This window comes from Columba livia, chromosome 18 (assembly GCF_036013475.1).
Source record: "Columba livia isolate bColLiv1 breed racing homer chromosome 18, bColLiv1.pat.W.v2, whole genome shotgun sequence".
Lineage (NCBI taxonomy): Eukaryota > Metazoa > Chordata > Aves > Columbiformes > Columbidae > Columba > Columba livia.
The window spans coordinates 8,735,309-8,763,024 of NC_088619.1; the positions used below are offsets into that span (position 1 = coordinate 8,735,309).

Consider the following 27,716-nt stretch of genomic DNA (forward strand, 5'->3'; position numbering starts at 1 on the left):
GCCATTGGCATGACCCCATAGCACTCCCATCTTCTCCCATCCCTGCTCAGGCAAACTCCTTTGAAATCAGCACGACAAGACCTCTCAAAAACTTTCCTCTGTGATAACAGGACAAGGTACTTCTCCCCAAACCAGCTGAGGCTAAACACAGCCCAGGAGGCTGCTGAGAACTTCAGCACAAGGTGATGTGGAGCACAGCAGTGCTCCCTGCTATGCTGTTCAACCAAAACAGGTTGTTTTTCCCCCCAGGGATGAACCTGGGCCCTGCTGGGCTCAGCAGGGACCAAAGAGGTTCCCCACAGAGCAGGTTCTGCATTTGTCATCCTGACCATTTGCCTCCCTGTTGCAGAGAGGAAAAACTGCCTCTGCTTCAGCAGTGGGGCCAGGCAGGACCGGACACTCTCTGCCTGGTGCCAAGGGGTTAAGCTCACACTAAGTTCCCAAATCCAGTTGCTTCCAACTGGCTGCTGCCTGCGGTTTGTGGGAAGGGATTTTGCTTTTTAATAACATTATAAATAGGGCTGTGTTCAGCATGCTGCAAACCCAGTTACTCTCTCTCTCTCTCCCACCCATCTCCCTCCTCCTCCTCCTCCTGCTTCTCTTCCCACCACACTAATTCCAGATCTGACCATGAATCGGTCAGGCTTCTTCTTAAGTGTCCTCAGCCTACTGGTGTGTCTCACCTCCATCGTGCAGGCATGTCCCCCAAGCTGCCACTGTCACGGCGGAGACCTGCAGCATGTCATCTGTGACAACGCGGGGTTGAAGAAGATCCCCAAGGTGCCTGAGCAAACGCGGCTTCTCAACCTGCAGAAGAACAACTTCCCCGTCTTGCCGACCAACGGCTTCCGTGACATGAAAAAGCTGGTGTCCCTGCACCTCCAGAGCTCACGGATCAAGGAGATCTCGACTGGAGCCTTCCGGGGGCTCAAGAGCCTGGTCTACCTCTATCTCACTGACAACCAGATCAGTGTTATAAAGGCAGGAGCTTTCGATGACCTGTCTGATCTCACCTACCTGTACCTGGACAAGAACAAGATCCCAGACCTACCAAAAGGGCTCCTCTCCCCTCTTGTCAACCTCTTCATCCTGCACTTGGGCAGCAATAAAATCCGGGAGCTGAAACCAGGAGCCTTCAACGGGGCTAAAGACCTGCGTTGGCTCTTCCTCTCTGACAACTCCCTCACCAACCTCCTGCCCGGGGCCCTGGAGGACGTAGAAAACCTCGCTGTCCTCCACCTGGACAAGAACCAGCTGAGCAACTATCCCGTGAACGCGATGAGTAAGCTGAGGGTGCTGGAGGAACTCAAGCTTTCTCATAACCCAATCGAGGTCATCCCCGACAGCGCCTTCCAGTCCTTCGGGCGGTACCTGCAGACGCTCCACCTGGACAACATGAAACTGAAGAAGGTGAGTCCTTTCTTTTTGCATTTGCTCCAGATAAGAGACACAGGGCTTATTTTCCTTTTCCTTTCCAAAGCCCTCAGTTTGCTGCCCCTCTCTCACAGAGGGGAGATGTGGACCTGCAGGCTCTGCAGACGGTGAGGCAATGGCCAGCTGATAACACCCCTGACATGGTCCAAACACAGGATGAGACAGAACACTCGCCCTTCTGTTATTTTATGCAAAACCAAATTATCTAGAGCTGATCAAACTCCCTGGAAAAGCAGCACATTCCCTTCCAAGCTGGAGGTGACACCAGTCATTAGGAAAGGCATTTGGGGTGCTCCAGGATAATTGGCATCCTTCCTTCCCTTATCGCAGATACAAGGCGTGAGGTGAGAGGTGAACATCTGCCTCATCCTCGAGGGACTGGAGGGTGCTGCCACCTTGCTCTGCCCCCTCCCTCAGCCTGGGTACCTGGTGCAGGTTGCAAGGGGGATGCTCCTTGGGGGGTTATGAATACCAGTTGCTTACCCCCACCCTGCAGACAGGTAGGCACACGGACCTTCACCTTCACCTCCCCCCGTGCCTCCCAACTTTACACATTATAAAGAAAGGTTTGTTTATTGACGCTCTCTCGAAAGGAACTCTCGCAGCATCTCACAAAGGAGCCCTGTTCCCACTGGAGAGGAGGGGCATTCAGGTAACTGGAATGGCAAAACAACCCCCTTCTTCTGGGAGAAAACATGATCCGTAGGCGGGAGCATCCCACTCGGGGAATCATTCGCACTAGGACCTCTGCAACACCAGGTGAGAACAGAAGGGAGCACGGTGCAAGAGCAGCAACACCTTGTTGCAGCCTGATGTCCCAGGCAGGTAGAGCAGAAAGTTCCCCCCAGGATGAGGCTTTGCCAGGAAGCCCAAAGACAAAGGGCACCCAGGTACAGTAGGTTAGCACTCCACGGCAAAGCAACAGCCACCATGTGCAGGGAGATGTGATGGAAAAGGGAATTTCTGAGCAACAAAGCAACTCAAAGTGCCCCACAGGGATAAGATGATCACCTGAAAACTACCAGGAAGAGATCACAGCAGTTTTGAAGGGGGTATAGCATCCCAAAATGCTCAAAACCAAAAGTTACAGTTTGCCCAGGTGGAGAACGACACTATCTAAATGAGCTCAGTAGGACCCAGTCAGTATTTGAGCCCTTGCCCACTCTCAGCACTAACCTCTCCAGGATGGGAATAAAACAAACTCAACAATTCAAAACAATCTACTGACCTCTCTAGGCAAGATCCTAGACATGCTGTCACAGCACTTCTGTAGACTCGGTTTTAAGGTACTTTAATCATGCACAAGTCAAAAATTACAGCTTAGCTTTTGTACCAACTGTAGAGACAATCCCAAGTTATACATTAAAGAAATTAGACTAACTCATGATGCTGAGGTGCACCAGCTAACAATTCCACCCAGCAAAAAGAGACTTCCTTCTTTTTAGTGACCACCTGTGGACAAGACCTTTAAAGACTCTTCTGTAGCCAGATGCCTCCTTTCCACCACACCAGCCCAGTAAGGCACCAGTTTACAGCATCAGCACTAACAGGGGGGCCTCTGCAGCTGTAGAGCTTGCATTCTTTTTCAGGAAGACAAACCTCTCCTCCCAGCTCAGAGTTTCCTCTCCAAATCCTCAAAGGTCTCATATCCAAACGGCCCACATGTGAACTTTGCACTGCCAGGAGACATCTAATCACAGAGGCCTCATGACCTGGGAAATCATTACCAAATACTTTAAATGCCGCTGGCATCTTTACTACAGCTCATTCCGCTTCACAAAAACACTGTCCTTTGTTGTTCCCTGGATGGCTGCAAGATTTTAGAGCTGATCAAGTGCAAAACCCTTCCTCACAAAGCTGTCCCAGCCTGTACTGCAGTTGAGCAGAACAAGCAGAAACCAGGTAACGCAGATCCTGGGGGCTTTGCATACGCCCCTATCTATATATTTATTGCAAAATAAATTACAGCAGAAATCGTCCACCTAAATAAGGGGGAAAAAAATCACCCATTGCTCTACAAGCACATGGTCTGGCAGGCAGCACGACACATGTGAACTCCTCTCCTGGCGCTGGGAGAGGAATGAGCAGCTGGGACAGTACAGCACTGTCCAAAGCGGAGCTGCCGCCCCGCCGCACGGCGTGCCAGCATCGCTCCGAGCAGCTCCGCTGTCACTTCTGCAGCGCAGAGGTCAGCACAGCTGACTGACCAACAGCTACGGTACTCTGGGAATCTCTTAGCTAAGCTCTAACCCTGTCCAACACTGCTTAATTTGGAAGATGACAAAAGTTCCCAGCTTAAAATACTGCATTTCGTCTGTCAGTCTTTCCAGCTTTGACAGCTTGAAGAGAGCCTGCAAGCTTCTGGCCAGAAATAGGGCACAGGTCTTTGGCTGGAGGGGGTTCTGGTAGACTTAGTGGGTCTCCTCTCCACACTTGAAAGAAAGCTTTCCCCCGCTTTGAGATGAGGGAGAAAGGGCTTGTCATAACCAAGAGGAGCTTTGTGCTTTGTCAGTGTCCCCTTCTCCAATTCATCACCACAACAAAGTTTGTGTTTCCTTTCAAGAAGTAACTTTCCAACTTGAGCAACTATGGGTTGAGAAAAGCCAGAGGTGAGACCACAGGGAGGAGAAAAAGGGGCTGCAGAGCTGGGTCTGCAGCCTCTCCTCTCTTTGGCAGCTTTCTTAAGGGAAGCTTTCCCTTAAAGCCTGCTCATTGATGGAGAAAAGACAAATCTTGCAGCATTCCTTGCAAACAACCCACTGGAAATGAGAAAAAAAAACACGGAGGAGGTTGAGGTGCTGGAAACCTGCCTCTATTTCTGCACTGCTTGGATGCCAAGTGTAACTTTCCACTCAGAGCCCCCGGGCACTGCCAAAGTCTACAGCCCCTTCAGACACCACAAACACTCCCTCCTTCAGCCGTTCCAGGACAGGCAAGGCAACAGGCGCTGGGAGGATTTCCAGCCTTGGAAAGGAATACACACAGAAAATATCTTCATTTAGAACAGAGAAGCATGGCTCAAAAATAAAGAAGGGTGCCAGACTTCACTTTATTTAGGGATGTGTCTGCAAAGACAATCCCACATGGGTTTGGGACTTAGGTCTTTTCAGGCAGAAGACTCCATCACCCATGAGCCCACCAGCTTGATGCCTCTCTTAGGTGTCCAGAGCTTCCAGAACGCCAGGACCCAATCCAGCACACTTTCTCATGCTCTTTCCGTGCTTATACCACTAAAAGTCTCGAACAGAGGCACACAGGTCTGAAGTCCCCATCCCTAACTCAGCGCTCCTCACCAGAAACCTTTGTGCTCTAGTTTTCAGATAACGCATTTGCCGGCGTGACCGCACTGAAGACTGCTCACCTGGAGAACAACCGACTCACCCAGCTGCCCCGCAACTTCCCCTTCGACAAAATGGAGACGCTGACGCTCTCCAGGAACGCCTGGCACTGCAACTGCCAGCTGGCACATCTGCGCAAGTACGGCACCGCGCACCCCTTCCTTCACCCCTTCCATAGGGTCTCCTTGGGGTCCCCCAATGGGGGTCCCCCCAAGCTGTGCCAGGCACGAGGAGGATGCTGGAGCATTGTCTGTAATGGTTTGTACCTCTTGTAAACTCCTGGTCTTCCTCCCCATGTCCCAGGTGGCTGAAGGGCAATCGCACCCGCACTGACGAGACCTGCTCCACACCGGCGCAGTACCGGGGACAGTCCATCAGGGACACCGCGGCGCTCCGCACCTGCAAGCTCCCCACCAAGAGGTCCAGGAAGGGAAGCCGCCATTGAACACGTAAGATGTGTCACTTTTAGTCAGGTCTACAGCAAACACGGTATGGATTTTGGGGTTGACCTGTGCAGGGAGAGGAGATGGACTCAAGCCTTGTGAGTCCCTTCCAACTGAGGACATTCTATGGTTCCATGAAACCCTGTTGCCACCAAAGGTATGAGGACTTCTGTCTCTGACCTCAATGGCACCAGGGTTTGGCTCAGAACAGCTCATCCATTTACCCACCGACACCTCCACTCAGAGCTGCTCCACCTCCTGGCAATTCTGGGCTCCACGGGCTCCCAGAGCAGAGAACATGCCTGGAGCATCAGGGTCAACCCTGTAAAACACACATAGGGCTAAAGACAGGCCTGGGGCAGCAAGTCAGGGTGAAATGTGTGATTAAGTGTCGAAACAAGGGTGGATCTAGCCCACTCTTACCCTGAGCTTGGACCACACACACACACTTCACTTTTCTAACCAACTGGAGATGCTCAGCCTTTTGCCCTAGTGAAGGTCCTCTCTGGGTCTGATTTAAAATCCAGGACACAACATTGCTGGGAAATCTGGCCCCAAGTTGCCCAGCCCATATGAAAATCGATGTATTTCATAAGGAGCAGTTCTCAGTCCAGCACCTGTCTTTCAGCAACTACAATTCCCATCCAAGACACTTGGGTATTTAAAAACAAGGGCTGATGCCTTCAAATGAGTGTTGCAGAAGAGGGGGGTTTGAGACAGCAAATATTCTTTGAATAAAGTGTTCTGGGCCAGAAGGTGATTCAGAGACGGGGCTGATTTTCCTTTGAGCAATGAGCTTCCTGACATCTACCAACCCAAACACCAACTGTGAAAACCTGCCACACAAACACCTTCCACAACAGGAAACTACCAAGAGTATTAAATTCAGCACACGGCAGAGCAAGAAAGCCACAATTATCACCACACCGTACCAAGCATTTTGCTTTTCCCCACCCCAGGAATAGCTCTGGAGCTTGTCTGGATTCCAAAGGACTTTGGATGAGTCTGCAAGTTTCTAAGCTCCTGGGAAAGGGACCTTTGCTCCATTTTTTAAGTAAACAACTGTATGAACAAGGGTTGCCCCAGTGCCTTGTCATAGCAGAAAGGACAAGGCAGAAGCCCAGTTGTGGTTGTTTGGTCCCCAGTTCCCGAAGGATGTGCATAACAGGATGGAGAAAGTAAATTTATGACCAAAATGTCAGGGATGATGCCAGCCGTTCTGTGTCTTCCTAAAGTTATTTCTCTTGCAGTGCCAGAGGTTTCATGGATTGGAGATGGAAATACCAGTCGTTCCATGTAGGGCGGGTAAAGTTCCGCTCTAAGGATGGAAAAACTTCAGTTTTCTAAACCACAATACTTTAATCTATTTTATTTACAGGTCTGGCCCTTTTTAGCCTTCTTCTCTCCCTGCCTGAACTCAATTCCAGTTCACTTCTCCGTGGTGAGAGTAAGAAAAGCAAGACACTAAATACCTGGTTTCTCTATAGCACCTTCCATCCAGCTCTCTCAAACAGGTTTACAAGTATTAATGAAACAGAAAGCTATTTATTCCAGTCTTGCAGAAGACAAAGCCCAGTACCTGCAGGTGTGAGTGCCAAAATGCAGCACATAAACCCACTTCAGTGTGGTGACCATGATTCTAGGGAATATGAAGTACTTCTGACTTCAATGTGCACCCCTTGAGAGCCAGGCAGCTTTAACAGGTGTCAGCTGCGAGGGTCTGTGTTTCAGGGATGACCGCATTTCAGATGAAAGTCTGCTTGGCAGTTTCTAAAGCAATTCCCTACTCTTGAAAATGTTGCTCTTGGGTTTCTTCTCTTATGAAGGAAGTGCTTCCTGACCATCACCACTTTGGGTAAGATACTCAAGAGTCACACAGAGTTGGCAGAGAGGTCCAGGACAGGACCAACCCATCTCCTCTAGTGTGGGATCTTGTAATAACTCCTAACTCTTCCCTTTCAACGTGGGCTTCATTCACTCACTGAGCGTAAAAACAAACAGGCAAATGCTAGAAGATTACTGATCTGCTTGAAAAATCCCCTTAAACATGTGGACTTCTCTCTCTCTTTTTTCCCCTAGCAGGCCCCGGTATGGCCTGTCCTGGTGACCGGTCACATCAGCCATCAGAAAACTACTGACTTCCGAGTCCTCCCTTAAGCTTCTCTACCTGTCAGGAAACATTTCTCATATACCCCAACACCTCCAGCCTCCTCCAAATCTCTGCTTCTCTGCTGATCGCAGGATGGAATCCACCTTTCCAATCTTTTCCGACATCTATATATTTTAAAACAGGCAACTTTTTAAAACTAAACTATGCATGACCATACTAAGACAAGCTAACCTAGATCCTGCCGGTAAAACACAGTCATCTTCCCCAGAGACAACACAACCCACGTCCCTGATCAACCAGTTGGTCACTGTCTCTCCCCTTCCAGTGGAGTGGAAGCAAGTGGGAAGGTCAGAGCATCCCTCCCCCAGCTGCTTGATCGGGAAAATTGGTCTCAACCCACGCAAAGAGACTCCTCTGCCTTCCCACGAGGGGATCCCTGCAGGCCAGGGCTGAGGGGGAACAGGTGAAGCAATGACCAAGAACCGGTGGCCCCAAGACCGAGCTGCCCTTTCACGCTAAAAGGCAGCCATCTCTCTATGTTGGCCAAAAAGTAATATACCCTTCAAGTGAGGCAGTACATGGAAACCCCCAAACTGGAGCCATCTGGAGACTGGATTCCTTCCCACTCTGTGGGGTCTACCAAGAGGAGAAGGTGCGACCGTGCAGCCCGGCATGGGCACCCCTCTTCTTTCTGCCCATGCTCCAGAGGGTCTGGCAGGACACCAGGATGACTGTGGTTTATTGTCAGGCTATTATGATACCACAGTTGCAACTTAACTGCGTTTCTGTTTTGGTTTGGTTTTTTTTTTTGTTTTGTTTTGGTTTTTTTTAATCCTAAAGAGTTCTATAAATATATGTATATTTATTCCTCTGTAACTGAGTGTAAATGACCTTTAAGAGGATGAAAGCTCCTCTGTCTCCTATATAGAAATCAAATTGTATATTTTCTTATGTACGTCTTCTGTATAAAGCTCTTGCTGCAAAGATGAATTCAACAAGTCTCCCTGTGTCTGTCAGAGGGCTGGGGGATCAGAGGTAACACGAGACCAGTGGTACAAATATAGACTTAATCCTCTTTATCCTATGGGCAGAGCAACTGTTTGGGAGGGGTTTATTATTTCTCTTTCTACAAAGCAGGAACATGTGATGCCTAACGAGTCCTGAGCACTTGCAGTAACGTCTGAAAATATTTTGTGATGCCCAACTCAAGACTACTATAAAACTAGATAGTTGTCACCTGACAGAGTCCAGGCAACAGCACCAGAGCTGCCCCTGGTGTTTTCAGCATTAAGAGCATCACATCCAGGAAAAATCCCTGGCTCCCTCTGAGACGGCCCCAGGACAGATGTCCTGGACTCCCCCGCTCTGCAGCAGAGCACAGTCACCCCTGTAAAACCCTGGTGCTGGTGCAGTCCAGGTCTGACAAGAATAATGTGCCTAATCTGACTCCCAGCCCACATGTTCATCCATCACAACAGTGTGCTTCCTCAGCCTTTGCAAGCAAAGTTATTTCCTTCAAAATAAAACCAAAAAAGAAGGCTCTTTTTTGGCTCAGCCATTCACTCACAGGCACACGCATGCAGATGGCCAGTCCTGCCTGTGAAACATGTCACCCAGACAGCCAGTGACCAGCTCGCTCATGGCCTGTCCCCATCCACGTGCAGGAGATGCTGGGGGGTGCAGGGACATGTGCTGGAGCAGCAGCACGCGCGCTCCGACACGTGCTGCCCTTCCAGGGATTCAGTGCCTGGTGCTGCGCATGTGGATGGTGCCAATCCCACGTTCGGACTCAAACACATCGCGTGCAACAGGGTTTTCGATCTGCCTGCAGAGCAGGACAGGGAAAGAACTGACAGCTGTACAGCAAAATGAACACATGCAGCCACCCACGCTGATACAAACCAGCAATACCTCTTCCAGAATCTGTCATCCTTGCAGCATGTACAACAAAAGGGTTTATAAGCCTTGGAATGCACCAGCAGAAACTCAGTTTATGACACCAAATCGAATATCTTCTTGTAAAGCTTCCTCCCCAGACACCCCACCAGCAACCAGGCAGGATTCCCCTGCTTCCTTCCAGGACTCAGCTCAGCCCCATGGTCCCATCACACCTGGGCCAGCAGCTCTGGCACCACCGGGTACCGCTGTGCTGCAGAGATGCCCAAAGTCGGGGTCTCACTGTGACAAACAGCACTTGCAGCTCCAGTCACAGCAGCTACCACTCACCACGGCCTCCTGCATGTGCATCTTGCTGATAACCGTCCTTATGACCTCGGGGGGAACAGGAGAACCTGCGATGACACCTGAAAGAAAAAGGAAAATATGAATATCTTGGAAAATATCTATTTACTCCTGGGAGTGATCCCTCAGAAGGTTCTGTACTCCTAAATTTAAATACTGGCAAGACCTTTGGGATACACCGGTTCCTGTCAAAATGCTTTATATTTTTATGAGTACACGTCCTGGTTATTCTAGAAGCAAAGGCTGCAGCAAGGCCAGTCTGCCTGAATGAGTCAAGGATTGCCAGAGTTCACTCATTGGGAAAATAAACTCTATAGCAGAAATCCAGTCCAAGCTGCAGTTCCTGAAAAGGAAAGATTGAGAGCAGGAAAAGGCAGATTTTTAGCAGAACAAACACTCCCATAGAACCAAAAATCCTTTCCTCCTGCCTTTCACAGACCAGCCCTTTTGGAAGAAGACATATCACATTTTCACCTGTTCCATCCTAGGATAAAAGAGCAAAAGAGTGGGGAGATATATTTTGCTGGGGAACAAGATGAAACGGGATTATTTTTGATATAGAGACAATTAGGTAATCTGTTTAACCATTTCTTTATGCTCCAGCACAATCTTCTGGTGGCCTCCCCATTTTGGCTCAGCTATTTTTGCGACAAGAGGGGAAGCTCCAGCACACGTTTTCACACCCTTTCCAGTACTTGGATGAATGACTTCAAAACCAGGCAGGAAACTCCAGGTCAGAGAAGTCCCAGCACAGCTCTGCTGTAGGGACTGCGCCAGCCTAAAGCACACAAAGCATCTGCTGCCACACAGTGGTGGGTACTGAGAGCTGAGCAAAATCAGGCGCTCAGCTCCCTGCTGCCGCTGATTGGGGAAGGATATTTCTGTTCTATCTGCCTAAAGATGGAAGAAATCTTAAAAGTGCATATTTCTGTAAGGAAAGCCCAAGGAAAGGAAATACAGCATCAGATTAACAGTGAAACGCAAAACTCGTGCAACAAAGCTCTTCCCTCCAGGAAGAGCGATTTGCTCACAAAGCTTAATCCAGCCTCGCAGCAGGGAACAAGTAATATCCAGTTTCTTGGGGTTTTTCCATTTGAGCTGTCAGACTTACCTCCCCGGAGAGACGACAGGTCGTAGGACTCGAAGTTCGGCTGGGAGATCATGTCTATGAACATGGTTGGTGTGCCGTGTATAAAGGAGCATCTTTGGGAGGAGAAAGAGAGAAAAGGCAAAGCTGCAGAGCTGGAACCAGGAGTAGGCCCAGCTCTGCACCCCAGCCCAGCCCAGCACCCCAGCCCAGCTGAGCACCCCAGCCCAGCCCAGCCGAGCAGCAGCACAGGTGCAGGCACTACAGCTGTGCTCTTCCTCCATGCACATATACATACGTAGGTACAAAAAGATACATAAATATCCATATCTGTGTGTATTATACACAGACAACAGCTTGTTTATTTTACAAGCTACACATTAAGAACAAGCTGGAAATGCAACTTTCACAGCAGCAAAGCTGGACTTGGAGGGCAGGTGGGTAGGTGTAAAAACACACCAGCAGCAGCAAACAGAGGCAGCACAACGTTTTCCAGCCGAAGCCCTGCAGTGATCTGAAGAATCCCTTATTTTTGGGTAAAGAGAAGTGCAACAAACTCCCAAGCACAGCTGAAAAGGCAGGATTTAGGCTCCTGTGCAAATGTGTGCACCAGCAAACCTGCCTCTGCTGTGGTGGGAAGAGCATGAGCAACGGCCTGGCAGGAGAGACAAGGGACAAAAGCATCACTTGGAGGAAAAGACCTCCTCTGTAGAAAGACAAACTCTCACTTCTCTTGAGACACGGACTCCAGAGCAGCCTTCCCCTCAAAAGTGGGCGACGAGAAGATGCAGGAGGAGCCGTGCAGAGCCATCACTATGCAGCCGCCCACCAAGGCCAGGCAGTGGTAGAGCGGTGCGGGGATCACAACGCGATAGTCCTGCGGCAAAGCCAAAGACAAGAGTGAGGAGGGGGGATCTTCAAGCCCCTGACCAGCCCGTCTCACTGCTGAAGGGCAAAGATCCCAACAGAGGAGCTTTCCCCCGATTCACTGAAAATTTGCTGGAAATCTGCACTTCTCTGTGTTCTCATTGGGTGGAAACACGATGCTGATGCTTCCTGCCTTTAATAAAAGTCAGCATGGGAAGTTTTGGTTGTCAAAATTTCATCCTGTAATTTCACAATGTCTTTGCTAAACTTATTGGTCTGGTAATGCTTACATATTGTCTTTTATATGGCAGAAGAGAAGAGTGGAGGTGTTGTGACAGGCATGAAATATGCAGGACTTGGCACGTGCTGTTAATTTCATTTGGCTTTTTAAAACACCAAGGGCTCTGAAGGCTGATTGAAGCAGCCCATCTTTTTCCTGGATCAAAGCCATTGTGTTAGAAATAATTACTTCAGAACCCCAAATGAAAATATATGCCTTTTACAGCTTTTTAAAGGATGTACAAATAGAAAGGTCAGATTCTGATAAGAGTAGAAAGACTGTATACATGACATGAAACAAAATCACGTAAAATTTAAACCTCAATCAGCAGAATTCAAAGCCAACATCCAGAGCCTTGTAATTATTTGAAATTGCTGTCCAAAGTGAAAAGCTGATTTCACAATTTTCCTCCATAAAAATGCAGCTTCCCCCCAAAAAAAAACCAAACCAACCAACCAAAAAAATAACACAAACAAAAAAACACAACCAAACTTCACACGAAGCTAAAATGAAACATCAATGGTCTCTCTGTGGCAGTGAAGACGCCCGCAGACTGTGTTCCCCCGTCCCACCTGCTCGGTGAAGCCCAGCCTCATCCCAATCAGGTTGGCGTTATTCACAATGTTGCTGTGCGACAGGGTGGCTCCTTTGGGGCTCCCCGTTGTCCCCTGCAAGATACAAGGCATTATGGAATGATGACACCTTTTCCAAGGGTGAGCTCCCTGTGCTCTCCAGAGAGGTTTCCCTGGGTTGATCTTGCACTTCATTCTCCACTGAGACACAAAAAAATGGTCCAAGTTCAGTTGAACAGAATTCACATGGAACCCTCCCATCTCCATCAGCCCTTGAGAAAAGGTTGAGTAGCAAGAACTGCAGAAGCAAGGGGAGAGGCCAGAACATTTCCTCCCTCCTACAGAAGAAGGCAGAAGCATGGCTTAGTCTCAGAGGGCAGAAGACAAAGGAAATGAGATGTTCAGCTCCCCATGAGCCCAGCGATGAACGCAACCACAAGGCATGGAGCGGGCAGAAGCACCTACTGAAGTAAACTGGATGTTGATGGGCTCGTTACAGGAGAGGCTCTGCTGCGTGGCTCGCAACTGCTTCATGTGGCTGCTGTCCCCGGCCTGCATCACCTCGTCCATGTGGAAGGTGCCAGGCAGCTTGGAGTCCAGCGTGATGACAATGGATAGGTCAGGAAGCCTGGTAGAAAGAAAAATACCATCAATGATAACAGACCAGGGAGAAAACTGCCTGCGTAGGTCAGGGCAAACCTCCAGGACAACCCAAACCATTCAGATGAGCCCCTGTGCAGGTCCTTCTGCTGGAGCCTGTGCTGTGCAGAGAGAAGGACACAAGGCAGGACACAGCTGTGAGTTCAGTGCAGAGGTACCAAGTGTTCTTAATTCACCTTTTGCTCTTTATTCCCCCCGGACTGGATTTTTCTAGCTCAGGACATGACTGCTTGAGAAGATCATAGTATTTCTGTGTTTTAAATTGAGTGGGGAACACCAGTGCCTTACAGCCAACCTGTGAAGGGAGACAAACTCATGAGAAGCCACATTGGGTTGATGTTCAGGACATGATAAAGAGTGGTCACCGCTGTCACAGGAACACACACAGCACTGTGACCCCACACAGCCACAAACACCACACAGGGATTTTTCTACCTCTTTTTAAAGCATGAGCTATTTTGAAAATTAAGACTTTTTTTTCATTCAGCCTTTACATTTACATAATCCCAAAACAAAGCACTCCAAGAATTTCTATTTCTTTTTCAGCAGTTTTGCTGAATTTGACCCAGATTTACAAACTACTTTCATCTTCCAAAAAAACACATTCTTGTCAAATAAGCTATTTACATGAATTATTTACTCTGCAGTTTTCACTGTTTTCCCAAGGTCTATGAAATAAGGAGACCAAGACTATGCCAATAAATTATTCCTAAGTACCCTCTGGGGTTTGTCAGAAGGGAAGACAAACATTTGCTCTACTTTCTGGAACAATCTGCTCAGAACCCAGGGGATGGAGACTGTGCTGGGATGTTCTTGGTCTTTGTAACTTCTTACTATTAGTTCTTCCAAAGGACTATCTGGTTGAACCAGCTTTGCAAACGGCCACCACCAGCCCAGCTCTCCCTGATACACCCAAGCACTGAAGCAGCAGCTCATGCATCCCGTGTCCCCACTGTCACATGTCCCCATGAACAGACAGCTGCTTGTGTGCATTCTCATAACGAATCAATTAGCATTACCAGTAAGTGCCATACAGACCTTCCTGATGACAAATTCCAGCTCAAGGGCCTGGTAGGCTGGATTCACAGATGCCTGAAGAGGGAGAAACAAGAAGGGTGATCAGAGTTATCCTTGCCTTGAAAAGCCTCTCCCTAACACACGTTCCAATAGAAAAGTTCTCCCAGGAACAGGGTGCACTCAAAGCCTCCCCTCCTCTCCAACACATGAAAATAAGAGGTCCCCACTATGGGGATTTCACATTCACCAGAAAAATTAGCTGAATTCTGTGTTTGCACAACAGAAAACAATCAGAAAAGAGATCCATGTGAGGTAGTCACCAAAACCAGACCTCCTGTCTCACAAGCAGACGTTCAGTCCAATGAACTGAAGACTTGGAGCTCAAGAGCAAGTCAGGTTTCTTAACAGACAACCACAAAAATACCAGCTTTCTACTGGCCAGCTCTCCACAGCAGCAGTACTGGCCACTGGAGTTCACATGAGGTTCGTACTGAGCTCATCCACACTCTCACTGTGTCTTAGGAGACACCGAGATGAACCGCGATGAAGAAAATGCACCAGAAGGTGCGGTGCAGTTCTCACCACAGTGCACTGTCTAAATAAAACGCATTTTGGTCAATGTGCCAAGTCATACTACCAAATGAAAATTGGCTTGGGGGGATATGCAACTTGGGCTACTTTTTTTTAAGTGAGTATTTGCACCGTGAAGGAATACAGGTCCTGTTGAGGAGGGATTTAAAGAACTGGTAACGTTAGGACAGCAGCATATTACAGAAAAAAGGTCCTATAGGCAAAAGTGTGTCTCCACCTATCATCAGCTACTGCAATAGCTCACAGCAACCCGTTTCTTGCTGCTCCTTGCTCTGCAGTCTGCTTTCCTACACAGTGGAGAATGCAGAGGGCTGTGCAGATATTGTTTAAACACTGGATTCAGTTATAACCTACTGCAGAAAAGCATGGAAAAAAGGGACAACGAACTTTACTCCCCAGAGTCGCCTATTGCTTCTTTGCCTCCACATCTTTTCCCAACTGGCTGCTAAAAACTCAGACGCAGCAAACTCCTCACCAGGATGATTCCTGCCTGGGCAGTTGCAAACTGCATGAGAACCCACTCGTATCTATTGGGACTCCATATCCCCAGCCGGTCTCCCTTCTTCAGGCCAAGGGCCAGCAGCCCAGCTGCTGCCTGGTCCACCTGGAAAACACAACACAAGAGCCTGAGGATCACACAGTGGATGCAGTGGGGGATATTTGTCTCCAGGAACCACTTTCTGGGGAAAAAACATCATCTTTGCAACTGAAATTGAACAGAATGTGCCCCTGCTGCACAGCATGTGAGCATGTTCCAGGTGTGCAGACACATGTATAAACGTTCTGAGATATTCATGAACTTTGTATAGTTTCATTATGTTCACAAATGAATTTATGAACTCTGCCTTGTAGGAGATACGGTACTGAGGAAAAGCTGTTCTCTGAATTACAGCCTACTCTTCAAAATTAGGGTAAGCACATCTAATCTTACTTATCTGAATGGGTGTAACCCAAACTCTAGCAAATCTAAAAAACAAACCCCAAACAATTCTTCCTATCCAAGATCATATCACATATTTAATAGAAACTGTCAAATAGAAATATTTGCCTCCATTCAGAACACATATAGACATATATTTTTATGTAATATGCACACATACATACACAGGCACAGATGCACCCGCACACATTTTTGCATATGATATTGAGGCCAAGCTCTCGACTTTGCTCCTTTGCCTTTGTGCTTGGACTAGGAACCTCCATGCGCTCAGGACCTCTGACAGAGTGACTGACGCAGGAGCTGGCGCCTGCTCCCATGGAGAAAAACAACCTGAGTCAGCCTATAACTCATCAGATAAGAGTGACAATTTTAAGGTATGAAAGTTCACCCTGGGATACCTAGCACACACTTTATGCATGTTGCTTCCTCCCTTTGATCTCGAGGACAAAGGCAGCACACGCCCATCAGGTGTTTGCTGGGGAGCTGTCATCAATCACTGCTCAGGGACAGGGTGAAGATCCGCACTGACACAACTCACTCCTGAGCTAGGCATGAAACCATTTTCATTTCTCCATCGTGCCTGCTGCTGCAATTATCCTCCTGCTGGGCTCTCTGAGGAGCAAACCAGGCACTCACCTCCTCTTTAAACTGAGCGAACGTCTTCCGAACGCCATCTTGGTGGAAGACCAAGGCTTCACGGTCAGGAAACCGCTCGACAGTCTTATCGAGGCACTGGCTCACGGTTTTGGTGAGAAGGGGGATGTCTGAGGTCCCCTGGACATAGCTGCTGGTCAACCTGTGGGAGGCAGACGGTGTCCTTGTGTGCAGGGCCCTGCAAAACAGATGATGTGGGTAGAGCAGTAGGAAAAAGCATTTTAGAATTATCAAGGTTTTCACTGAGTTCTGGTCAGCAGCAGAAGAGCAGTGACCTCACCTCAAACCGCAGCTCCCGACCATCCCAATGCCACAGCTCTTGCCTCGGTTTCTCTCTCCAGCTCCTCCTGCTCTGAGCCTCTCTCTACCCCAGCAGCCAGACCCCACCTCGGGCAGCCCCGCTTTCCCTGTCCCTCCTCACTCCTTCCCTGCATCCTCGTGTCCCAGCTCCTCCATCCCTCCTCAGGAGGTGACCAGGGAGGACAGGGTGAGGTGACACTTGTGGGGTGCAGTTCAGAGGCGATGCCCCAAGATTCACTGTATAACAGGGGGTTTCCCTGCCCTAGAGAGGAAAAACAGATCCACCTCAACTCCCACTTTCCACATTCATTGCGGAATCAATATTCTGCAAAGACTTGCTGCTATTTACTGTAAAAAAATTGTTTTTCTGCCCATGAGAAAGAAAACCTAGCATGAAGCTACTTTCTCTACAGGGTGGAGTTCAGCCTCGAGATAAGCACAAAGTTTATATTCCAGAAGGAGTTTTGCTCTGAAAGCTGAGTGAATGGCCTGACCCTCTTTCCCCATAGCTTTTCAGCACGTGGAGGGTTGTGCAACTCCCACGGCCCCTGTTCTGCCGTCCCTCCTAGAAGAGCTGTTGAGCAGCTCACATCAAAGCTGCAAGGGCTGCCTCAGCAGGGAGGACAATGCTAAACAGAACTTTCTTTTAGTGTTTGCAAGCTCCTGGGCAAGGCATATGGATAAAGTGGGAGATGAAAGAAAGCTCTGCAGAAAACAAAAAGACTTTATAAAAATAGGTGATATAAAGGAAAGGCTGCAAAAGCTCTAACCAAAGGGAAGGACAAACACCCTGGGAAAGCAGCAAAAGCCACTGCAGCCACCGTTACAGCCACTCACTGTTTGAAACTGTGACCGGATAAGCGGTCTCAGACAAGCAGCTCCAGCCACTCACATGGGCAGGCAAGGAAACCACAGACCATTTGCAAAAAGCATTAAATGGAGACAATAGCGCTCGCATCTCTCTACAGCCAAGTCGCCTCCGTTTTCCGCAGATCCTGTCCCTAAATGCTCCACGTTTCTCTGCTGGCTGAGGCACAGGCACGTCCCCACTTGCTCCCGCAGCCCGGGAAGGGCTGGAACTGCCAGAGAGCAGCAGCTGACCTGGTTGCACAAGAGAACTTTCCCCAAGCACCATGTCGGGGTCACTGGGAGCCCAGCAGGCTCAGCACTGGGTGGGAGCAAGTGAACAGAAGCATTTCATGTAGCGCACAGTTCCTCTGGGGACAGCACCCAGAGAAGTAATTGGTTAAAAAGTGGGTCTGACACATTATTTTGCCATGTGATTGAAAGACAAAAAGCAAAACCCCACCACAGAAGAAGACTGGAGAAGGGAGGAAAAATTATCAAAATACTCAGATTGTGACAAAATTCAACCACAATCCAAAACGTCCAACTGACACAGTGTCCCGCTCTCTTCAGGAAGTACTTGCACAACCCCGCGTTGCTAAGAGGGTGGTATTTTCTACTGTCATGTCTTGGCAAAGCCCTAGGCAGACCAGAATTTCTGGTCTTACTCTCCCATTTTCTTTTTTCAGGGCCTGAAGAGTCAAAGGATTTCACTGGAATTTTCACACTAAATGCAAGAAGTTGCAAAGCTGAGCAAAATGACAGTTCCGCCTCCTGCCTTCACAGCTATGGCTTCTTCCCTTCCCCCAAGCATGGGGATGAGAGAGCACCAAAGAGCAGTAAAATGTCTTTTTAAAGCACTGCCCTCCAAAACACTGTGAAAGTACTGGTTTTCCCTCACTGTGTGAAAGCATGCCCAGCTTGCTCTCAAAGGTCCCAAGCATGCACACTGCTCAATGAAAGCATCTTGTGTTCATAACCCAGAGTCACTAACTCCTCTCAAAGTGTCTGCTCTCATGGTTTCCTCAAATACATTAAGGAAAGCAAAATTCACAGCTGTCATCCATGTGAGCTCCCTGAACCCTGGTCTGATGGTCCCGTGTGCTTCAGCGTTTCTGCACCACTTATCTCCTGTCCATGGCAAGAGGGAAGGCTGTGGGATAAAACCCAGCAGGCTGCTGGAAGCACTGCGGGGCGAGAATGGAAGGAATAACAGAGATAAATGACACATCCATTAGCAGAAGCAGCATGCTGGAAAGAATGTGGGGTCAGTCTATAGCCAAGAGCAAGTATACACATCTGATCTGAAAGAATGTATCGAGAGACTGCTACAAAGAAAGGGTCCAAAGGGTTTACAAATATTATTTTTGTTCAACTTTGTTACAGAAAACAAGTAATTCGCCTTCCACCTCTCCCTGTGAAGCCTCTGGCACTGCTGGAGATAAGACCAACGATCTGATATTGCAGCAGCTCTGATTTCCCTGACTCAGCCAGAGGAGAGTAAATAAAACCCCGCTCACTATTGGGTCTCAGCATGGACTGTGAACACACAACTCCTAGAGAGCACATGCCTTCTGTGGGCAACGCATTCCAGCAACAAGGCGCCTGTGGTGCTGTAAACCAGCCAGCCCAGCCCTTCTGCAAGACTCCGTGACCCCAGAGCTCAGCAGCGCAACTGAATGGAGAAACATCTGAAGCAAACGCCTCCCACCTCATGCAAAAGGCAGGCAAGCAGTTGAATGCAGGCAGAACCAAAAGCTCTCCTGCCCGATGGCAGCCAGCAGAAACCATCAGACTGAAGCACACACTCTCAACCAATCCTAGGAGCAACTTGTATTTACCTCTGAATAGCCCCAACTAACATTTTGTAGTTGTTGATACAAGATAACCAGCTTTGTTTTTCACATTTAGCTCCTTCAACAATCTCTATAGCAATTATCAGAAGGGACGAATGAATGGCAGAGCCATTGGCATAACCTCCCGTCCCCTGCACGCAAATACGCTCCAGCGGTGAGGGACATCAACCCAACCTGCAGGGCTGTCCCCTCTGCATGTGTGTGAAGGGCTTTGCCCTCCCAGGGCTTGGGACCTCTCCTGACCACAGGACACACATTTGGAGAGGTTCCCAGACTCCACAGCCAGTTCCTTTGTTCATGGATGTCTACCAGGAGCTTCTGCCCCCAAAGCATGAGCTTTTGGGTCTTTTACATGACATAATTGCAATAAAAGGGTGGTGGAAGCTAACCCTGCTCTGCTCTGTCCTTACCTCTTCTTCAGTCTTTAAAACAATCCTGTTGACTAAAGCATTAAGTAGGTTCTGATTACTTATTTTCTTTGTTTTGGTTTGAGGAAGCAACAAGTCCCCAGAGCTTTCAGACTTCTACTACAGCAGACTCTTGGTTACAGTGTCCACTCTGCACTCTTCCTGCCAAATGAATAAATACTGCTTAATGTGAGGAGCAGAATTTAATAAACTTTTAAATAAGATTACTGGGAACGGTTTATGCCTATAAATACACAGCTTTTTTTTCTCCAAGTGCTTTGTGTTCCTGCCCCTCAGTTTCACTTCTGGGCTGGAGCCCAGACTGCAGTGGACTCTCTGTCCTGTTTCCCTTCTGAACACATTTCCTAAAAACAGATTCCCAGACTGAAATCTTCACTTCAGCCATCTCATTCCTAATTTCAAGACAGCTGAAAAGAAACACCCGGATCCCATGTGTGGAAGAACAAGTGCTGCTCCCCACGGTTCTCGGGGAGTGGCTCCCTGGAGTCAAGCCTTCCAGTGAGTATTAAGCTCTCAATCTCTGATAATCCTTCAGAGCCTTTCCCAATGCCAGTTACTGCAGTCAGAATGGAGCTGCTGCACAAAGAAAGTTCAGCCCTAGGGACAGGTTTACGTCTCTCCGCATGCTAGACAGGACTCATCCTTGGCCCCGGTCCCCTCCCAGACCTGGTGGTCAGACCCAGGGGATGTAACCACTTTAGAAGGGTTTTAGGGAAGCCAAGCGACAGCAACATACACTGAGAATGAAACCTCCAGCTGAACCTGCCCTCTTTTCATGCAGACACCCAATGGCTCTGCAGCAGCCCCTGCCCCTGTCACACATGGCCTCCATCCCCTAGAGCCCCCAGCCCTGTCCCTACAGCCCCCCCATCCCCACTTGGCTATGATCCCCTATGCCCTATATCCCCCCATGCCTTCTGTCCCCTCTCACCCACAACCCACCATCCCCTACAGCAGCTCAACACCTAGAGTCCCCCATCCCCACAGGTGAGAACCCACAGCCTCTCGTCCCCACAGCCCTCTATCCCTATAGCACTCATTCCCTCTCCCCACCAGCCCTCTGTCCCCTATAGCTCACATACTCAGTCCCCACAACCTTCCATCCCCTATAGCCCACCCCCGCTGTCTCCTCTCCCTCCCCTCCAGCCCGCCCCTCTGTTGTCGCAGCCCCGTCCCCCCCAGTCCCCTCCTCTCGGGCCCTACCTGCCCGGGGGGTCTCCCCGCCGCCCGCCCGCCCGGTGCAGGAGGGGCAGCCCGCGGCGGGACAGTGCTGTCAGCCGTGCCGTGGCCATCCCTGCAGCGGCGGAGGCGGGAGCCGGGGGCCCGGGCCGGTCCGCGGGGCGGTGCGGGGGCGGTTCGGCCCGCCCCGGGTTCGGCCCGCCCCGGGTTCCTCCAATGTGACGGGGACGCGGAGAGAGCGCCCGCCCTGCCCGGGCGGCGGGGGCGAGTTGGGACACTTGGCTCACGCCGCACAGCCCCGGCAGAACCCCAGCCGCTTCCCTGCACCTCCGTCCCCCTATCTCCCCCCTCCGCTATTGCTTTTTTCAAACTGCCCCATCAGCTTCTTTCTGCCGAATCCCAACCACCACTGCACCCCAAACAAGCCCCACACCCCGGCTGCCATGGTCTTTGGTACAACGCAGTCAACACCACTTGCCTCCACTTTTCTCCATTGCTTAGTGCCTGAGCCTTTTGAGTCACTGATTGATTTCCAGCCCTATTCACTTAATGAGTTATCACAGTTAGTAGCTCACTAACAGCTTTAAGCACTCCCTGGCTGCCTGTACCCTGCTGCGGGTGGAAGGGGGTTTGTACTCCAGGAGCAGCGGTGTGCTCAGAGTTGTATAATCACAAAGTAAAAAAAAGAAAAGGTCTGTGATCCAAAAACCTCTCACCTTAAATAAATAAAAATAAACCCGACTTTCAGTCTGATCTTCCCACATTCCAATCAATAGCCTACAGGATTAATCCCGGTTAGGTATTAAACCAAGAATTATGCAGAAGTCAATATAACCTTGACATTTGGGTATATTTTTTTGAAATTGTCAAAGCAAAGGCACCCCGAACCGGTAACACTTCATGCACCATTGAGTAAGATATCATTTATTTCAAACAAAGATTTTAAAATCTGCCTTCAAGTTAATCACAAATAAGTAGGTAAGTTTGTAACCAGTCCACACCCTCATTTCCTTCTGCTAAGAGCCAAAGACTCTTGGCCTCAGCCCATAAGTGCAGATTTCGGTCATGCAGCACTGTGCAGACAGAGGCCTTTTTGAGCCATGCAGAGGGTCTTGCTCGGGTCCCCCCAAGCCGTCCAGGTTTTACCCTCAGGAGCTGGACTGTACATGGTGGGGAAGGGGAGCTGGGGCTGTGTGCTGCGCAGCACCTCCCAAGAGCCCCTCTCTGCCGCAGGGTAACGCGGGGCTCAGGCAGTCAGTTGCCTCCCTTGGTGTCCTTGCTGGGAGATCTGGCAACGTGAGGGTTTCCTCACCTGGAAGCTGGTTGTCCTCTGGTCCTTCCTCACCCTTCAAACCTTGTTGTGAAAAGCTGAGGGACAGGAGAGGTTCTTGCGCGACTAGACATCTCTTTTCTCAAATGTAATCTCAGCTCAGCTTCGGAGGAACAACAACCTGCTCCAAAAAACTTCTACAGTCTCCTGCATGAGAGCACATGAACCTCAAACTGATTTTGTTATACTTTCTACAAGGCGAATCCTTGTTTGCTGTTTTGGGGTGGCTTTGCTCAGAGACTCCAGTATCTCGGTCTCAGTTACCTCTGTGCTGAGCTAACGCAGATCTTGTGGTGTTGGGAGAGACCTACTGGCAGCTCAAAATCTCACCAAAGCACCCACGGGAGACATGTGCTGGAATAGTTAAAACACCTTTGTGAGGTCCTGTACATCACAATTTGCTTTCCAGGTTAGTACTCTCTGTAGTCCCATTACTGCGTAATACTAATTTTGCTCTGCCCCAGGCTCCTTTTCTCTTTCCATCTCTTTCTCCTCAGCAGGTCTGTTGAGATAAGAGAATGTTCTGCTTGTGCAGCGCTGGAGCGTTGGCTCGAAGCAGGGACATTGACTGCACGTCGTGAAGAGAAACATCTCGGTACACAGCCCAGCGAAGAGTGAATTCACCACTCTCACTGCAGAGTCTGCGAGGAGACTAAAGCGGCAGTGACTGACTGCCCTTGTAAAACGAGGTACGGATTGCTCGGTTTCTGTGCTCATATTGGGATTATTAGTCATTAAACGGCTGTTTTATCGTGGGGTGCTGCGTGCCCCGTGAAACGAACGATGAGGCGTTGATGGGGTGACAGATCTCCTTCCCCCAGCTGGACGGTTTCACGGTGAAGGCCACTGAGCGAACTTCTGCCAGGCTGGCGGGGGAGGCGGGGCTGCGCTCGGGGGTGCCCCGGAGCGGTACCGGTGTCCCGGTGTCCCGGTGCCCCGGGCTGTGCTCCGCTCCGGGCCGGCAGGGGGAGCGCTCGGCCCCGTGCGGACGTGGACGCGGAAGTGGGTGGTGGAGCCGTGGCCGAGCCGCCCCCGCCCGCACCGGCTCCGCTTTGCTTGGCTCCCGGAGGACCCGCCGGTACGCGCAGCCATGTCCCGGGGTGGCGGGAAGGGGCCGAGCCTGAAGGACAAGCTGGACGGTAACGAGCTGGACCTGAGTCTCTGCGACCTGAACGAGGTGCCGGTCCGGGAGCTGGTGAGTGTCCGGTCCGGTCCGGCCCGCCCGGCGGGGACGGGACCGCAGCCCCGGGGAGCGGCTCTGCCAGCTCGGTCCCTGGGAAGAGGCCGCTCAGCGGAGTGCAGATGTGGGCAGGGGAGCCAGATGTGCGCGGGGGGGGTGCAGATGTGCTGGAGGTGTAGGTGAGCCCGCCCGCACATATTTAAAACAGCAGCGAGGGGGGTTGCGTGTGCTGTCGGCCGAGCAGCTCCCGCTGCTCACAGCTATTCCGCGATAAGTAACTGCCCTGAGCCCCAGAAATCGATCCAGGTCTGACGTGGTGACCTCGGAGGCAGCCGGCTGGGGGGACGGACAGACTGACGTGGGAGAAACCGCAGAGGGTGAAGCAAAACTGGCAGGTGTCAGAGGGTAGGGGTGTACCTCGGTGGTGATTTAGTGCTTTGTTTCTCTTTCAGGCTGCTCTTCCGAAAGCTACTATATTGGATTTGTCCTGTAACAACCTCATTTCCTTGCCGGTAAGGTGATAGAGGGAGATGAACTGCTGGGAAATGTTTAGAAAAGATAAGGAGAGGTTCAGGAGAGGTTCACCAGGAGGTTTGGAACTGGCACCTTCCCCGTTCTGGAGTGGTTGGATGACTCCGCTGGCACTGACGGGTACTGGTGGGTGGTTTTGGCTGAGACACAAGAGAAAAGGGTTGCGGTGCGTGAAGGATGCAGCATCCTCCTGCCAGAGGATCCCCATGTGAATACAGACCAGTTTGATCAGCAGTGGAGACCGGGGGTTGTGTCTGTGTTACTGCCATACACCACCTTGTCAGTCTGTCTGTCTTATCTAGCCCACTGTTTTCCACCTCCATCTTCCGAGGCAGAGGGGGAGTGATTTTCCTCCATCACAGGTCTGTAGCAAGTTAAGGATTTCTGGCTTATGTAAGGCGCAGGCTATCTCCACGTACTCCTCGCTGAGGTTCCTCCATACAGGTGCTGACAAGCTTTTTCTGCTCTTTGGGTTTGGTTTCTAGTCAGACTTCTGCAGTTTGTTGCATCTGGTGAAACTGGATTTGAGTAAAAATCGGCTTCAACAGCTGCCCTTAGACTTCGGCCGCCTGGTCAATCTACAGCACCTGGACCTTCTGAACAACCGTTTAGTGACCCTGCCAGTCAGCTTTGCACAGCTCAAGGTAAAACTGATTGCTGGGCAGTTACGTAAAGCTTTGGGATGCAGCCCAGGGTCTTGTGATCCATCTCAAGTTGATTTCTCTGGTAAAGCATCCATCCTGCTGACTACCCATTCCAGAATTCAGCTGTCTCTGCACCGCAGCCCAGTGGAAATTATCTCACAGCTACTAAAAATGCCTCTGCTCAAGCTCTCTGCTTGTCTTTCTTACCTGTTTCATTCATGTGAAAACTAAGTAATTCTTTGCTTCTGCTTTGGATCTCTTAAAAAAAAAATCACAATGCTGCTGTGCTCTTACAGCCTCCCCTTTATCTTTCCTTTCTGCAGAATCTGAAGTGGCTGGATCTGAAGGACAATCCCCTGGATCCTGTCCTAGCTAAAGTAGCAGGAGACTGTCTGGATGAGAAGCAGTGTAAACAGGCTGCTGTCAAGGTAAGGAATCTGCTTTTGTTAATTCTTTTCTTTTCTTTTCTTTTCTTTTCTTTTCTTTTCTTTTCTTTTCTTTTCTTTTCTTACTTCACTTTATTGGTGGTGGTTCTTCATCTTTGTGCTTTGCAAGCTGGGCAGCTGCTGCAGCAGTTTGAACTTTCTTCTGCCAGTGAGGTGCAGATTCACTGCTCTGACCTCACCATTTCTGTGCCTGTGGAGAGCAAACACGTGGCTGAGTAGGATCCTCTTCCGTAGTGGAATTGGTTGCCAAGGAAGAGGAGGCATAATCAGACAAAACAATCCATGTCTAGGCTTATAGTGTAAAAATGTCTGGAGAAGCTCTGAGAAATGATAGGCTCACATAAAACAAAGTGTTCTATGATTTTCTGGATCAGCTAACTAGTTTGGCACGCTTGTTTTTTAACGGAAAGATCTGTTTCTTAAATGCAAAGATCTGTATGGGAAGGTGCGGCCTCTCTTTGGAGCCATACCTGTCAGGGTGAGCTGGGGTTGGGGACAGCCAGCTGTCCCCTGCTCCGCTCTGGCTGTTCTGATTTGAGCTGAGCCTGGAACCAGCCCCCTGCAGAGATCTCAGGTTGTGTTCTTGGACCTTGCAGGTTCTGCAGCACATGAAAGCCATCCAGTCTGAGCAGGACCGACAACGGCAACGGAAGCTGCAGGCAGAGCGAGGTAAGCACAAAAACCCCTCATGCGCTGTCTGCTGAGGAGTGATCCTGACCTCTCTTACACACCCAAACATACCGATTGCCATCTAACAGATCGCAATCTAAAAAATACTTGTAACTATCAAAATCCTGAGGACTCCAGGAGTAGCAAGGTAGAAGGGCCAGAGAGAGAAAGATGACCGGGGGATAGCTGTGTGATTTCTTGCCTGAGTAAGTTAGATCTCTAGATGGAACGTGCTATAGGTTACCTATAAATATATGAAGGAAGAGCACAGGATTGTTTTAAGGGAAACCTAATTCTGAAGGAGCAAAATGCAACATATGTAATATAGAAAAAAAAGGTATAGTTATTTGTTAATAACAGGGAACAGGTAAGCAGGTAATAAGGAAGGCGGCAATGACAACCCTTTACATAAAAGGAAATAAACTTCCTATTAATTCCCAGAAATGGAGAAGAAGCGTGAAGCAGAACAGCGAGCAAAGGAGGCTCAAGAGAGGGAACTGAGGAAGCGAGAGAAGGCGGAAGAAAAGGAACGCAGAAGACGGGAGTATGATGCTCAGAAAGCTGCAAAACAGGAGATGGAAAAGAAAACTAAAAAAGAAAATGTGCAGACCCGAAGTAAGTAGTATCCATTGTGGGTGGGATTGCATCAGATTTCATCATTGCGTTTTGATGCTGCCAGGTTTACTTTTATGCAGTCCAGGTATTGAGAGAGGGTTGGAGCTGGGGGGGAAACCTGTAGGACTTCTAAGAAGCTCAACTGCTTTACCTTTGTCCTGTCATCTGTGTTCTCGATGAGCTGCTGACCTACAAGGTTCTTCAGCTGCTCCTACAGAGAACTACCCTCCACTCATTTATTTTTAAATGTACTGAACTATATGTGCAAAAATCTTGTGCAGCACAGTGGTGCTTTACACCCTGTTCACTGCTGCCCAGGAAACAAAATCTGAAGCTTTTCATCCTAAATGAGTAGATCCTGTGCACCTATTTATTAACCAGAGTTAAGCGATGAAAATTCATGACAAAAGACAACTGCAGCACAGGCTAAGGTATCTTACCTGAACAGCTTGTTTCGGAATGTAAATTTAAAGATATTTGATTAATTCCTTGTGTTCTCTGTCTTGTAAATGCGTTCCAGAGCCTGCCTCCAGCTCTCGTCCCCCTCCGCCACCCCGGCACAAGCATTCCTGGTCGCGGTCGGTGCTGCGGGTCCTGCTCTTTGCACTGTTCTGCGTCCTCTGCACGTTGGCTGCTTGCAAGCTGACGGAGCTGCGACGCCAACCCCTGTGCATCAGCGTGAACACTCTCTACGAGGACGTGTTAGCCGCTCTGCAAAACCACAAAACCCTGCAAAATCTGCTACAGCAGAACTCACAGCAGTGATTGTCCCGGACGGGTATTTGCTTCGTCAGCATCTCCCTCCACCATCTACGCAGCCAGAATTCCTATGGAATTGCGTTCTGACGAAACTGCTTTTAATCTGTCAGCAGTGAGTTGCTGGTCCACTCCCCCCAGAGCAGTTATTGTTCAGATCATCTTTGCTGTGCATGTTTCACAGTCGGCCTGTAACTCCCATTATTTGCCCACAGTAACCTAAACTAGTTAACCCCTCTTGCCTCCAAGGGATGTTTAAATTGGGAGATACAGCAAACTGCCGATCTATAGGAGTGAAAAACAACCTATGCATTATCTGGGTAGCTATAGCTCTACCCTGGAGGTAGGAGATTTTTAATACATATCCATTCCTTGCTTTCGTTTCTATATGTGCTAAAATCGGTGGTATGGCTGTATGGGAATAATACACTAAGGCCTATTCCAGGACCAACAACAGGTGTGTAGGATGGCTGCGCAGCTGCGGGTTGGGGCAAAGAAGCTGATGTACTATTGAAAGGAGCTTAAAATTTTCAATACAACAGTTTTCGCAGCAGTTTGTCTGAACTGGTTATGTTGTTAATCCAGTTTTAGTTTGAATTAGGTCTTCTAAGAAACAGCTAAAAATTGTTTCTGAGTATATACAGTAATGATTTCCAAGTACATTTATTTTAACCAGCTAGTGCCAACAAAGCGGCGAGTTGA

General features: G+C 49.4%; 3 protein-coding genes across 5 annotated transcripts in view; 2 read left to right on the forward strand and 1 right to left on the reverse strand.

Annotated features, from left to right (window-relative positions):
• ACSF2 (acyl-CoA synthetase family member 2) overlaps positions 1–21,025 on the reverse strand; it is a 32,357-nt gene extending 11,332 nt beyond the window's left edge. For both annotated transcript variants that reach the window (XR_010467050.1, XM_065034868.1), the window contains exons 1-10: positions 20,868–21,025; positions 16,217–16,412; positions 15,116–15,244; positions 14,071–14,124; positions 13,209–13,327; positions 12,838–13,000; positions 12,373–12,468; positions 11,382–11,530; positions 10,678–10,769; positions 9,552–9,628 (exon numbers count right to left, since the gene is read on the reverse strand). Coding sequence is in view for 1 of the 2 variants with exons in the window: in XM_065034868.1 (XP_064890940.1) it covers positions 9,552–9,628; positions 10,678–10,769; positions 11,382–11,530; positions 12,373–12,468; positions 12,838–13,000; positions 13,209–13,327; positions 14,071–14,124; positions 15,116–15,244; positions 16,217–16,412; positions 20,868–20,956 (1,164 nt within the window). In the remaining variant the exon portion in view is untranslated. The remainder of the gene's footprint in view (positions 1–9,551; positions 9,629–10,677; positions 10,770–11,381; positions 11,531–12,372; positions 12,469–12,837; positions 13,001–13,208; positions 13,328–14,070; positions 14,125–15,115; positions 15,245–16,216; positions 16,413–20,867) is intronic.
• On the forward strand, positions 510–8,315 carry CHAD (chondroadherin). 2 transcript variants are annotated; one of them, XM_005503098.3, is made up of 4 exons: positions 510–1,410; positions 4,748–4,911; positions 5,076–5,221; positions 7,295–8,315. In XM_005503098.3, exons 1-3 carry the CDS (start codon positions 631–633, stop codon positions 5,215–5,217), a joined length of 1,086 nt encoding a protein of 361 aa, XP_005503155.1. In that variant the 5' UTR covers positions 510–630; the 3' UTR covers positions 5,218–5,221; positions 7,295–8,315. The 2 variants fall into 2 exon arrangements, with proteins under 2 accessions (XP_005503155.1, XP_005503154.1); XM_005503097.3 differs by having other exon boundaries at positions 7,298–8,315.
• A 2,107-nt stretch (positions 21,026–23,132) lies between the features above and the next one.
• LRRC59 (leucine rich repeat containing 59) lies at positions 23,133–27,567 on the forward strand. Its single transcript, XM_065034870.1, has 7 exons — positions 23,133–23,368; positions 23,806–23,865; positions 24,370–24,528; positions 24,852–24,956; positions 25,571–25,643; positions 26,085–26,258; positions 26,779–27,567. Exons 1-7 carry the CDS (start codon positions 23,264–23,266, stop codon positions 27,021–27,023), a joined length of 921 nt encoding a protein of 306 aa, XP_064890942.1. The 5' UTR covers positions 23,133–23,263; the 3' UTR covers positions 27,024–27,567.
• Positions 27,568–27,716: the final 149 nt, after the last annotated feature.

Excerpts from the sequence above, each read along its gene's own strand:
- CHAD (XM_005503098.3), top strand. The coding sequence starts at position 631 with ATGAATCGGTCAGGCTTCTTCTTAAGTGTCCTCAGCCTACTGGTGTGT. Across the intron at positions 1,411-4,747 it reads ACAACATGAAACTGAAGAAG|TTTTCAGATAACGCATTTGC; the intron begins GTGAGTCCTTTC and ends TTTGTGCTCTAG. Across the intron at positions 4,912-5,075 it reads CAGCTGGCACATCTGCGCAA|GTGGCTGAAGGGCAATCGCA; the intron begins GTACGGCACCGC and ends CCCATGTCCCAG.
- LRRC59 (XM_065034870.1), top strand. The coding sequence starts at position 23,264 with ATGTCCCGGGGTGGCGGGAAGGGGCCGAGCCTGAAGGACAAGCTGGAC. Across the intron at positions 23,369-23,805 it reads AGGTGCCGGTCCGGGAGCTG|GCTGCTCTTCCGAAAGCTAC; the intron begins GTGAGTGTCCGG and ends TTTCTCTTTCAG. Across the intron at positions 24,957-25,570 it reads GTAAACAGGCTGCTGTCAAG|GTTCTGCAGCACATGAAAGC; the intron begins GTAAGGAATCTG and ends TGGACCTTGCAG.